Source organism: Castanea sativa, chromosome 10, assembly GCF_040712315.1.
Source record: "Castanea sativa cultivar Marrone di Chiusa Pesio chromosome 10, ASM4071231v1".
Lineage (NCBI taxonomy): Eukaryota > Viridiplantae > Streptophyta > Magnoliopsida > Fagales > Fagaceae > Castanea > Castanea sativa.
In genome coordinates this window covers 10819916-10833953 of record NC_134022.1, presented here as the reverse complement: position 1 = coordinate 10833953, position 14038 = coordinate 10819916, and the positions used below count along the sequence as shown (strand labels likewise).

The 14038-nt window shown below is 32.4% G+C and overlaps 1 protein-coding gene across 4 annotated transcripts; it reads left to right on the top strand.

Annotated features, from left to right (window-relative positions):
- The first annotated feature begins 784 nt into the window (after nucleotides 1–784).
- Nucleotides 785–13326, top strand: LOC142613606 (putative glucuronosyltransferase PGSIP8). Of its 4 annotated transcripts, none has more exons than XM_075786029.1 (6): nucleotides 1211–1350; nucleotides 7686–8007; nucleotides 10996–11254; nucleotides 11641–11842; nucleotides 11985–12132; nucleotides 12320–13326. In XM_075786029.1, the coding sequence occupies exons 2-6, from the start codon at nucleotides 7730–7732 to the stop codon at nucleotides 12858–12860; spliced, it is 1428 nt and encodes a 475-aa protein (XP_075642144.1). In that variant the 5' UTR covers nucleotides 1211–1350; nucleotides 7686–7729; the 3' UTR covers nucleotides 12861–13326. The 4 variants fall into 4 exon arrangements, with proteins under 4 accessions (XP_075642142.1, XP_075642144.1, XP_075642145.1 ...); XM_075786030.1 differs by lacking the exon at nucleotides 1211–1350 and adding an exon at nucleotides 4758–4836; XM_075786027.1 differs by lacking the exon at nucleotides 7686–8007 and having other exon boundaries at nucleotides 785–1350.
- The last annotated feature ends 712 nt before the right edge of the window (nucleotides 13327–14038 follow it).

Sequence of the window (14038 nt, the reverse complement as noted above, 5' to 3'; positions counted from 1 at the left end):
CTAGCATTTATAAAATAAAATAAAATAATTCTGTTAGAAAAAATTGTGGTTAAATACTTAAATTAGAACTTTTGTTCTATTGGGCAATTTAATTTAGTCCCTAAATTATTACTTTTTTCAATGTCATCCTCCAAAGTTTCAAAATTAAATCAAGTTTATTATTAGTTTTCTCTCCGATTAAACTTTGCTCACTAACCAAAAGAAGAAATTAATTAATAATCTAAAATAATAACTCAAGCATGAATATAAATATGGATCGAAAGTAAGCTGGTGAAAATAGGGAAAAAAAAAATTATATATATATATATATATATATATATATTTCATTAAAAATGTACAAAATTTGATCAGGTATTATATAAATTTTTGTTAGGACTTTACTTTAATATAATATAAACATCATACAGTATATATGATATAATTTTAAAAACAAGTAGAATCTAAAATATTATAATCTAATCATAACCATGTATGGTAAGAGTTGTTATTGAATATTCTAAAAGTATATAATAATTTTTTATATTATTTAAAGATAGCGTGTAAGATAATTATGAGAAATTTCACATTGCAGCTTTTCTCTACACATAAATACCAATAGTAACATATCTCTCCAATTGTATATAGGAGATAACTAATATATACTTCTGTTTTTTTGTGATGAAAACTATGAAGATTTTAATGAAATATAAAAAGTAACTAAACTAGGTTACCTAGAAAAATATATATATATATATATATATACACACACACACACAACAACGTTTCAGTTTCACACCCGTTAAAAAGCTGTCTTTATATTTAAGCAGGCTATAGCTAGCTGAGATATCAAGGCACACTCCTCATTTTTACAGCAACATAAAACATGCCAAAAAAACAAAACCTGGTCTGTTCTTCTATATGTAAATTATAGTCCATGGAATAGCTGACAGAAAGAGAGAAAAGAAGATATATATATATATATATATATATATATATATATATATATATATATATATATTTGGAGGGAGAACTTGCTTTCAACTTCGTTGAGAAAAGGAAAAGGAAAATAGAGATGGGTCGGAAAGAGAATAAAATTGTTGGGTTTATGAGATTATTGCTGTTGCTAGTTTTAGCAGCGAAATATGAAACGACGTTGGTGAGTGGAGAAGAAGAGCCGGCTCAGGCTTCGCCGCCGCCGCCGCAAAAACATAAGAACGCGTACGCGACGATGATGTACATGAGGGGAAGGAGGGACTACGAGTTCTTCATAGCGATACGTGTCATGCTCAGATCGCTCGCCGGACTCCACGTGGACGCCGATCGAGTCGTCATTGCCTCCAAAGACGTGCCTGTCTCATGGGTCCAAGCTCTGTAAGTCTCTTATCATTAATTTCTCTGCAAATTTTTTGTATTCCTTGTGTGCTTTTTATTTTTTATTTTTCGTCTTGGGCTAGTACATGTTGACTATTGCATAGTTTAGAATTATTTTGGCTCTTCGGGATTTTGGGTTATCGACTAAGTGAAACGAACCGAATTACCAAACAGATCTCTAGGTTTGTTGAGTTATCACTTATCAATAAGTTAGATTTTTTTCTTTTTCTTTTTCTTTTTTTGAGGAAACGATAACTTTGAAGAAACAATAACTTATATTGATATCAAAACAATTCTAGATAATACGGTATTTGTTTAGATAATTAAGATGTGATAAAATTTAACTATTAGTTAATAATAAATTTATATATTTTATGGATGAGTTATGCATTTAGGAATTTAAAGAAATTTTGAAATAGTTATTTGAATTATAGCAATAACTAATAAGTACAATAATATGAACTCTACCAAATAAGTGCCACAAAACATAATGTTAAGGGATTAATTTAGGGGTTTTTAAAATGTTATAATTGGTAGTACTTAGACTCTCCAAAAGCCTTGAACACCTTTATTGGAGGGGTGGAGGGAGCAACACAGTTCAAATAAACTCTCATCCTTAATAACCTTTATTTGCTTTTTAAGGCATACACGTTTCATTAAGCAGTAAAAGTTAAGATTAAATTAACCTTATGTTTGGATGGAGGGAGATAAGAGATGAGTTGGTTGGAATAATCTATGTTTCAAACATATCCTAACACAATTAATAGTAGGGTGACTAAATTGAATTTTATCCAATAATTGAATAATCAATCTAAGTAATTTATCTAGATTTTCCTTATTCTCACTCCCAAAAATAGAGAGATAGCTGTAGAGTGATGTAGCATAGTTAGAATGATATTAAGTATATCTTCATTATTACATTTATGTCTTCTCTAGAAAATAAGCATGCAAAACCATCATAGTTAGAATGATATTAAGTAGATCTTCATTATTACATTAATGTCTTCTCTAGAAAAAAATCAAATAGAATAAGTATGCAAAACCATCATAGTTAGAATGATATTAAGTAGATCTTCATTATTGCATTTATGTCTTTTATAGAAAAAAATCAAATAGAATAAGCATGCAAAACCATCGGAGTCCCTTGGCTAGCTCAAGTGATACTTCCATCTTTCCACATGGGGAGAGTGTGGCTTCGAATCTTAGGAGGTGTAATTCTTTAAAATGTACTTTCTACAGCCAAATATATACATATACACACACAACACACTTAACGGTAACTAAATTATGGCCTAATTTTCTTCGAAAAAATTACATGTGTGAAAACTTTGTAAAATGAAAATAAATAATGCAATCGTTTCTACCCCAAATAATTAAGAAACTCCTGTCCAGAAAATTTAAGTTTATATTTATTAATAACCACGTGTCATATAATTCTTAATTGTCCACAAATTACCTTTCCTCCCTTTTTCTGAAAAAAATAATAAAACCTTTCCTCCCTGGTCTTTATATATGCTCCTAGGTCCTTTAAACCAGTGAAGGCATAACTAACTTGAAGTAATTGATGACTTTCTAGTACGTACCTGTCCGGCTATACGTGTACGTGATTTTGACGATGCAGTTAAATATTAACGTGGCCAATTCAAACAATCTTGACTCAGTGCAATGATAATCAATAAAATGTTTTTATAATTTTTAGGGAAAGAAAGATCATTCGGAGCTGTCTTTTAACAGGCCCGCTTGACTTTCCAAATGTTTTAAATTAATATATACTAGTACTTTTAAAAAAATTATTCATTCTTTAAAATATTTGATGATTCTTTCGTTATATATTATTATAAATTAAATAAACTTCGCATAATCGGTGTCTATGATACTTGGAGAATCATTTCCCTTGTAACGCGCATAGGTGGAGAACATGGTTTCTAGATCACTAGATCGGGCACAACTTGATTCAACGCGCAAAACATCGATAGGTGGTATAGATTTTTTGTTTTTTAATTAATTATAGCACCATAATTTGTGCACTGCAAATTTTGCCACAACCAGATAGATTAACAATTTATCACTTTTACATAAATTTATTATTTTTTCTTCATTTAGTCTCAAAAGATAGTTATAGAAAATGATGTGAAAAAATTTGTTGTCATAGAATTACTGGAGATTCAGGGTCCATATGGAAACTATTTATTTTGTTGCAATTGAAAACTTTTTACTGAAATTATATAAAAAAAAAAAAAAAAAAACTAAATGCTGACTTTTGGAGCAATGAGACCTACTTCAGAGTGCAATGAGACTCACTTTAGGAGTAAAAATTAGCTAAAAAGTAAAATAAGCTAACATTTTCTCATATTTCAAACACAACCTTAGAGAGACACGTAACCATTAGTCAACTCACAAATACCAACTTTATATTTGTATGTATATATGTATATATATAAAACCTTCCCCATACAATACAAAGTACACGATTAAAGTAATATAATATTTAAGGGCTGATCTAATCAAGTTGATGATAATCCAAGAAAAAACTAAAAAAGAATCAAGTTGATGATAGACGATGAGCAAGTACGAGGGGATATCCTCAAAGAGAACAGGACGATACCATGGTTACCTTGTTTATCGTCATAACCATGATGATGGTCGGCAAGAACCTGTTGGGTTTGCGAAGAGCGCGTGTAGGACTTAGTCCTTCAAATATTTTATGATTCCCAATATTTTCTATTGGGCGTGAGTGACACGAGCAATAGAAGCAAATAGAGTGTACCTTTTTTCCTTATTGCTAAAATAAAGCTTTTTATAATTTTATTTAATTAGAGTCTGTTTAGATGCCGCTTATTTTATTAAAAATTAAAATTTTTTTGTTGAAAATACTATAAAAAAATAATTTTTAAAGTTGAAAACACTATATAACATTTATTGCTACATTTTTCCTTGGGTGGTTAGTCCATGAACAGTAACGTAAGACCTAGGGTCTGTTTGGATAGAACTTATTGCTGAAAACTAAAACTGAAAACACTGTAGCAAAATAATTTTTAAATGTGTAAATAGTGCTGCGGGACCCACTTTTAATAAAAAATTGCTAAAAAAGTACGCGCACAGTGCGCGCTTGTCCCCGCAGCAGCGAAGAAAAAAAAAAAAAACAAAACAAAACGTGGACGCAGCAACTTTAAGCTGCATCCAAACGCCCTCCTAGGCTCTAAAACACAAAATGCAGATTAATTTCTATGCAAACGCACGCTTAATTTATATCAATGCGGCATCTTATCCTTTCTAGCCAAAAAATGAGGTATCTTATCCTCGATGGATCAATAAAGTTATGACGAAGAAAGGTGAGGGAGAAAAAGAAGAAATAAGTGATATCTTTACTTGATCATGGACCAATTTAAGGATGAAATTGGTTTCAGGTTAACTTTTGGTGCCCTCGAGAAGATGCTTTAGATTAGATGGAAGGTTAGGTATTTCAAGGCCCACTCACAGCCTCAGGTTAGAAATTCCTGAATTATCTTTCTCACTATTTTGTATATCACTTTATTATGTTCAATTTATTATGATAGGTCCAGTTAATGTATTAAGGCATACATTAACAAATTCGTTTTTGACAAAATTTTATTGAGAATTAAAAAAATTGTTAATTTTTTTTCAATTTTCAATAAAACTTTTTTCAATAATGATATACTATTGTATATCCTAAGGGCATACGTTAGTAAAATCCTATTAGGATATACTACATGTCTTTTTTTTTTTTTTTTTTTCTATTTTAAACTTTAATTATCTTATAAAGTAATAATAATACATGATAAATTATGATTAATAAAGCATAAAATGAAACACAAAAAGTAAGATTGAAAAATTGTATTCAAAATTTCTAATAATACTTTATCTATCATCACAGTAAGAATGTCAAAATTTCTAATGACACTTTATTTATCATCACAGTAAGAAATCGGTTCTTTAAAAAAAAAAAAAAATTATATTTCACTTATTTCGTCAAATATGAAAAGTAAAATATAAATCTAATTCACCATATGCATTCATTATTATACTTTATTTATCAGCATTAATTAGCATGCGTTTTGGTTTGAAGATCACTACCTAATCAATCATGTCATTTGACAAATTAATCATGAAAAAAAAATAAACATAACAAACGTGTTATTTTAAACAATAAATAAAGGTCAGAACTTAATTTGATGACATGTTTTTTTGTTCAAGTGAGTTAGTATAAGTAGTACTTTCATATATTGTCTATGACCTTTAGAGGATGTTAATAATCAAATAATATTATTCTTTAATATTGAAAAGGGGTAAGTATTTCGTCCGTAACAAAGTTATGAATGAGACACAAGACTAACACGTCGTAATTTTTCTTAAATGTGTAATGCCCATGTCACATGAGCATTGGATACAAACCAAAGGCCATTGAATAACTTAGAGCATTCGCATCCGAGTTTGCGAAAAATGTTTTGTTTTACCATCTAAAAAGCTATTTTATCTTTTTTTTTTTTAATCTATTATATCATCTTACTTTACAATTCACAAAATATTCTAGTTTTTATTTTTACATACAACATATTAAAATAATATAAAGTACACAGTAAAATAATTTTAAAATATCTATCTCACTTCTCTCTCTTCCTCTCTATTTCTCTCACTTTGTGTCTCTCTCTCAACCATCCAACACCATTGTTAAGCAACCCAGTCACCCACCACCACCACAGAGCAACCCAGTCGCCCCACCCACCACCACCACAATCAAGGATTCAAACCCAAACAAAACCCACACCACAAAACACCCTTAACCCATGGGATCCACAATCCAAAAACCCATAAAAATCAACAAAACTTCTAGCCACCACTGTCAAAAAGAGAGAGATGAACAAGAGAGAGTGAGAGAAGGAACATAACTCAAAAGAGGGGAGAGAGAAGATTGAAATGAGAGAGGAGAGATAGAAGACTGAAATGATTGTAGCGGGTTTGTAAAAAATTTTAAGTTTACACAATTAGGCAAAGTGTATTTTCGATATTTTGAGAATGTACAATAACAATTTGGGGAGTTTATTACAACCCCTAATGCTAATTCTATTAGGCATGTGACTAATATCAATAAATCTTGGTACCTAATTTCATAATTTGCTTTTATTAGCAATTCTTTACATGAATTAATTACTTTTTTTTTTTTTACAATCACTCACTCACTCAAAATGATTTTATTTTAGTAGATTATGAAATTAGGTATGTTAGTAATATTGTTAGTCTATTGCGAAATTATCATACGTGTTGAGTGGGAAAGTCTGTTTATACCTTTTACACATTCAAAAATTAATAGAATACTTGAAAAAGGTCCAAACATCCCCATTTGGAAGGAGGAAAAATAACTTGTGTTAAGAGACAAAGATATCCTTCCCTCTGCTACAAATAGATAAAATAATGCCGTTTTTTTTTCTTTTCTTTATCTTCTTATTAGTCATTTTCTTTCAAAAAGTTTAATTAGAAAGATAAACGCTACACCAAGAAGAAGTACTAGTAGTAGCCTTTGAATTGCATCATCTGTGGGCTATGTCAGCTGTCATTTACACCCAGAATCAACAGAGCCCAGTCCACAACACGTAAAAGGCGAGTAAAAGTAAGCTTGACCCGGCAAGACATTTCTCACATTAAGGGGGTAATTCAGTCCCAAAAAAAAAAAAGATTTCAATTTTGTCAGCTGTTCTACATGAATACTATTCCATCTTTTGTTTTTTTCTCTTCTCTAAAAGTGGCTCCGACACCAAAGCTCTCTCCCATAGGCTATAAATAAATTATATAAATCCTTAATTTAGCTCTAAAAACTAAAATAAACCTCATTTCCAAAACGATAAAAACACTTTCTCCGTACTGTGACGGCTTCTTAGTTCTTATCCCGCCTACTCCAGTAACATCGTTGCACTCGTTTATAGGTACAACCGTAACATTTTCTCATTTAATTAAAAGCCCTGCGTTTGAGATCTCAAGGCAGCCCAACCCAACAGAAAACTCTGTTGAATAAAAAAACCTCCAAAAATTGTTGTAAACAAAAATAGCCTATTGTTGTTGTTGTTTTTTTTTTTTATAGTTATTTTAGTTTTATAACTCTGAAAATTAGCCTTTCCTTGCCCAGTTGTTCCTAGTTTCTAGTTTCTACACACCCACCTAAAAAAAAAAAAACTCTCCCTATCTCTCTTGCTTAGTTTGAAAATCTTCGCAACAAGCTAAAGGTACCGTTTGGTACGGTGGAGTCTTAGAGACCCACCACATTAACTGCTGAGATTCTATTAAGATAATATCATATACTTAGATATTTCTTTGACGACCAGACAAGCTCGAAGAAGAAATAGAGTTTGATTTTTTGAGAGTGGAAATGGGTCGGAGAGAGAGACAGAAGTTAAAGTTTGATGCTGGGTTTTTGGTGGTGGTGGTGGTGGTGTTGTTGTTATCGGTAGTGAATGAAACGACGGCGTCTCCTACTGAAAAGAAGAGGAACGCGTACGCGACGATGTTGTACATGGGAACACCGAGGGACTACGAGTTCTACGTGGCGACGCGTGTCTTGCTGAGATCGCTCGCCGACCTCCACGTGGACGCCGATCTCGTCGTCATTGCCGCCCTCGACGTCCCTCGCCGATGGGTCCGAGCTCTGTAAGTCTCTCCAAATTTGCTCATATAACTTTCCCCTTTTCTTTTCTTTCGTTCTTTTTTTTTTTTTTTTTTTTTAAATTTTTTTTGGCACTTTCGTGCGCACCATCTTCTTTGTCTTCTTTCTGCACTAAATTGCGCCGCGTGGACCCTCAGCCTGGTTTAGAATAGAAATATGAAAACCCCTTTGGAATTATTTGCCAAGCCAGCAGTGCTGGTGCAGTGTAGGAGTAGAGCAGTGTAGGTGAAACTTGAATCTAACCGAAGTACCCAATAGTCCAAGCCACAGGTCGGCAAACATGAAAGTGATTTTTAAAGTCATTCTTTGTTATATAAATTCATGAATTGGTCTTATATGGAGTGGTAGATAAGATAATTATTTTTGGGACTCATCTAGTCATTACTTTTTTTTCTTTCACCAATCGACTAGTTGTGAGTTGTGTCAAGAAGAATAAAATAAATAATAATAATGAAACCAAAGTTGAGTCATAACTTTCTCTTTTGTCCACCACTCGGTCCAAGCGCATTAACCAAAATTGAAGTGTAGCAGAGATATGAATATGATTTAAGAGTTCCACATTGTTATCCTTTTAGATGAGAATAACTTTGTCGAATCACATCTTGGCACGTAAGGTACATGATACTACATGATGGGGTGCGTCATTTTCTAAATAGTTTTGATTTTGCGTTTATTTTTGGGAAGCGTTTTTATTAGTGGGGAAAACTGAGAAAGCAAAGACTTTCTTGGTTGTTGATTTTGATTTTGATTTTGTTGAACGGTAGGAATGCTAGTAAAATTTGATTTTTTTATTTTTGGTGAGCTGAGTCCTCGTTTTTCGGTGGAGGGAACATGAAACGTTGTTCTCCATAAAAGCATCGTTGTTTGTGATTCTAGTTTCTTCTCTTATCATGACTTGTTTGGTTTTTAAATAAAAATAGAAATCTCCACGTGATAGGTAGGCAATAAGGGCGTCATTATTGATTAATTTGATTCGACAAAAAGAGGGTGGTCCTGGTCACTGAATATTGTATTATCTCTATTTTCTGCTAAGTTTTTTATTTTGTTAGAGGATATAATCATATATGTTCCAAGTTCAGTTCACCCCCGAAAAGAAAAATTCAAACCCTCGGGGTAATTTAGACACATACAAATTATCATGGAGGATGAGTACTAAGCAATATTATTTATTCCATATTATGATAAATAATATTTCTTTCACATAACAATAAGTCTCATTCTCACCTACTAGGTTTGACACATGGGGTTCTTCTTATATGAGCAATAAGGGTGTTAATATATTAGGTGCACTAGCAAAAATAAGGGAATGCTATCCTATCTATGCATTCATCATGGCAGTGAGAAAAAAAAGACTTATTTCTTTAATGAAATAATAAATATAAAGTATTGATTGTCCATTTTCTAAGAAAACAAAAATAAAAGGTGAAAGATATAGATGTAAAGGAGTTCCCCCTCCTCCACTTTCACTAATTTTGTATCACTAATTTTGTATGGACAAAATTAGCTACAAAATTAGTTGAAGCTTAAAACTACAACATTATTCAATATCTTTTTATTGGAGGTGAATTTTGACAAATTCACCGTTGGATTACGTTTTCTTTTTATGTCCCTCATGCTTTCAAATTTTTTAGAAAATTAAAAATCAATAGTTATGTCATCGATAAATTGTTTAAATTGCAAGTTTTTGTAGTTTAAAATTATACATAAAATATAAGTTTATAGATCATATATTAAAAAATATCTGATTGATACAAAATTTAACATGTGTATTATGAGCTTAAAAACATGTAATTCAGCGGTTAGATTTTTAAAATATTTAGTAAGATTTATTTTAACTACAACCGATATTATAGTTAAATTTTGTCCATTTTATATAACTCACAAACACACACTAGAGAAGATAAACTATATTCCATTTTATTCTTTTGCGATCCATTCATTTCATACTGTTCTGTTTCCTTTTTTATCTCCTAAACATAGTGTTAAGACACTGAACCTTCCCCCTTATCTTTTAAGTAATTTGCCTTACCACGTTATTAATTATTATGGGTTAAAAATAAGGGGAAAAAATTGATGGGTACACGATTTGACTGACCTCATCCAATAATTCTGTAATTTCTAGGTAATTTCTGGGAACTTTTTTCTTTTTCAGTGGGTTTCTACTGTATGTACGATTTTTGTGTGTACGATTCTTTTGGGCAAGATGGTGCATTCAAGTTTAACATAACGCTCCAAAAAGGAGTCATGGATCCAATATTAAAAATAAATAAAAAATGTCCAAAGATTAATTTACCCCTTCCATTTGTCAGCTCCTGAATAAAATTTGACAGCTAAATTAGTCTTGGGCCAGAGCAGTAAATTGTGATCATCCAATTGAGATAGTTACCTAAGGTACCATGTCCAAACATAGGTTTAATTTTTAAATATAGGTACCTTCAATTGTCTGGAATCTGGATATCCAATATATATAAAATAAAATAAAAAGCAGCCTATGGAATATGAAATTTGTGAAACATAAAAGAAGTGAAATTTCAAATTCTATAAAAATTTGAGTAATGATTCTCTCCCTAGAATTGCATTTTTAGATAATTCTACAGTTTATTGGATATTCGATTAAATTCTGAGGTTAAGTTGAATTCAAGAAACATACAATCAGCAGCTCATATAAGATTTGTAATTTCTGCTGTGTGTTTTCTAAATTGCATATAGCCATACATTGCTACAAACAAGTGAAAGTCATATCTTAAATTGATCTACTGAGAGCTTATCAAACTATAGTTTTGATATTTGTTGATAGTTAGTAAGATTTTTTGATATGATACAATTTATATAATTAAATTTATTGTGTTCTTAGCGAAACAAATTTGGTCGGTGATATATTTATCATTTATGTTCTATACCTTGAAAGGCATAGCAATAACATGCAAAAGGCTGTTGGAAATGAAGTGACCGGTTATGTTTTTGTGGTCTAGGGAACAGGAAGATGGGGCAAAGGTGGTGAGTGTTGAAAATTTGAGAAATCCATACAGAGATCAGTCCAATTTTGATTTTAGATTCAAGTTGACATTGAACAAACTCTATGCGTGGAGCCTGGTGGAATATGACAGGGTCGTCATGCTCGATGCTGATAATCTCTTTCTTCAAAAGACTGATGAGTTGTTCCAATGTGGACAGTTTTGTGCAGTCTTTATCAACCCTTGCTACTTTCATACTGGCCTCTTTGTCTTGCAGGTAAATTGTAGTTCTCGCTTAAATTTTGTTTAAATGTGTTTAAAAGCATACCCATTTTTGTAAGAAATATTTTCTAAAAAATAACATCTTAGTTTCTATTTCAAGATTAATTTGATCATATTTTTTCTGTAAAACATGACACAACTAAGGGAGTGATTGAAAAGGACTAGAGATTATATTGCTAAAATTTAACATACTTTCCCAGACTGCAACCCTATTAGAAGCCCAATAATGCGAGGATGGCTTCTGGTCCTTGATGTTATTTTCTTTTTTGAATTTGCTTGGAATCTTACAGTGACTTCTCTAACTAATATATAATTTTCCAAAAACCAAAAAAGGGCATTTCAATTGTTTTAATGCATGTTATTGTGAATCTGCTATTACAGCCATCAAAGGAAGTATTCAATGACATGGTTCATGAGTTGGAGATTGGACGAGAGAATCCAGATGGTGCAGACCAGGGTTTTATCTGCAGCTACTACCCGAATTTGCTTGATCGACCAATGTTCCATCCACCACTTAATGGCACCAAGCTCGATGGAACTTACAGACTTCCATTGGGCTATCAAATGGATGCTTCTTACTATTGTATGTTATTCACAAAGAAATGTCTCCAATTTCCATACTTAAAACTTCAATTATTAATTCGTCTTGGACAATGCTCCTTCAAATAATGCACTTGTTAGTTTTGTACTTATCTTAATGCAATTTAATCTTTTGCTGGCTCCAGATCTTAGACTCCGCTGGAGTGTACCCTGTGGACCCAACAGTGTCATTACATTCCCAGGTGCACCATTGTTGAAGCCATGGTATTGGTGGTCATGGCCTGTCCTGCCATTAGGCATTTCATGGCATGAACAACGTCGTCAAACTCTTGGGTAAGCCTCAAGTGCATTCTGATGATGCTTCTTTTTTTCCTCAATATTTCGTTTGGACATATATCAACTCTTGGGTAACACCTAATATTTTGCTACCTTTTAATTTTTTTTTGCCTCTTTCATAGTTCATGCACTGCCGATCCAAGAAATAGTTAAAAATAACTGCTAACACAAATTTTTTATACAGGTATGCTGCAGAGATGCCTGTGGTAATTATCCAGTCTGTAATTTATCTAGGAATACTAGCAATGACTCGTATAGCACGGCCAAACTTCTCCAAGTTGTGCTACCGGCGATCTGACAAGAACATTTTCTTAATACAAACAGGCCTCAAAATGATAGCAGTGTGGTCAGTTCTTGCCTCCTATATATTACCCTTCTTCATTATCCCTCACACGGTTCATCCAGTACTAGGCTGGACCCTTTACTTGTTTGGCTCTTTCGCGCTTTGCTCCGTAGCAATTAATACATTTTTACTACCAATGATAGCGGTTTTGATCCCGTGGATTGGGATCTTTGGGACCCTTTTGGTCATGGCATATCCTTGGTACCCAGATGGGGTTGTAAGAGCTCTAGCGGTATTTGGATATGCATTTTGTAGTGCACCATTCTTGTGGATATCAATTGTTAAGATAATGACAAGTCTTCAAGCCTCACTTGAAAGGGAAGCTTTCTTTCCAAAATTGGGTGAATCTGCGCCACCTTCTGGGTTTAACAAGTTATATTAACAGATACTGCTCTGAATGCTTTATTGCCTGAGATTAAGAAGGCACTCTTTTTGGCCAAAGTGAACTGATATTGAAGATGCTTGTGGATAGAAATGGGACAGAAATTTGTTTTGCACGGGCTTTCGTGGTTTTCTGGGGCAATCAAATTATTTCCATGGATTAAGCCAGAGGGGGGGACTTATTTCACACTCCCAAGGGAACATTGGCAATGTAATTATACATGATTCTCATAATTAAATTTGTTGCATTGTTCTGGCTCTGCTTTTTTGTGAATTGTGCCAACATTCGTTAGCTCTTTGTTTTCATTTTCTTCCTTGGCCTTCTGGCTAAGCAATATTTGGTAGCGTTAGTAGAAAGAGTGATAGTCGAATGAGAATGTTCAGTATAACAATACAACGCATTAGGCCATTTGGTCCTTGTATAAAATTAAAATACTTCTTTATAATAGCTATTTTTCATTTATTTATTTATTTTTGCTGCTACTAATGTCAAGAATGAGGTTCGTATAAGAAATTTAGAGAGGAAGACCAGGAGGCCGGGGGGGCGGGGTTTGGGGACTTTTTTTTTGATATAGGGTTGGGGACTTAATTTCTCATAATTGTGTTTGTTTTAATTAGTTCAATTGGTAAAGTCTTTTATTGTAAACTAAAGGACTCGAGTTCAAATCCCATCAAAACAAATTTATGTGCTACATTAATAATAATAATAATAATAATAATAATAAAGATTACATTTACACCTCCAGAATATAATAAAATTAAACTTGTTATACCTGATTTTTAAGAAAAGAAATTCCATTCGAAAATAATTCAAATAATTGACACTTTGCTTGTAAAATGTCAATTATTTCGATCACTTGGAGGCTGTGTCGTTCTCTTGAAAATTGGATATACCCATAAAAAGATTCTCAAAATAGCAAGACCGAGCCAACCAATTAAACCAAATCATGGGATTATTATTATTATTATTATTATTTTAATCTAAGCGCCTCATGGCTATTGGCTAGACAAACCATATGGGCTGAAAGTACGAAGAAAGGCCTAATCATAGATCAGGATCACATATCCAATCTTGAAAATACAAAAAGTATGGTCCACGACTTCGTTTGGGCTCTACTGTCATATTAACTCTAGTGTTTGCTCATAAGAGCCAAGATATTCTATTCTATCCTATTTTAC

Coding starts and splice junctions, on each gene's coding strand:
- LOC142613606 (XM_075786027.1), top strand. CDS start 1,052: ATGGGTCGGAAAGAGAATAAAATTGTTGGGTTTATGAGATTATTGCTG. Junction 11,255..11,640: donor CTGGCCTCTTTGTCTTGCAG/GTAAATTGTAGT, acceptor CTGCTATTACAG/CCATCAAAGGAAGTATTCAA. Junction 12,133..12,319: donor CAACGTCGTCAAACTCTTGG/GTAAGCCTCAAG, acceptor TTTTTTATACAG/GTATGCTGCAGAGATGCCTG.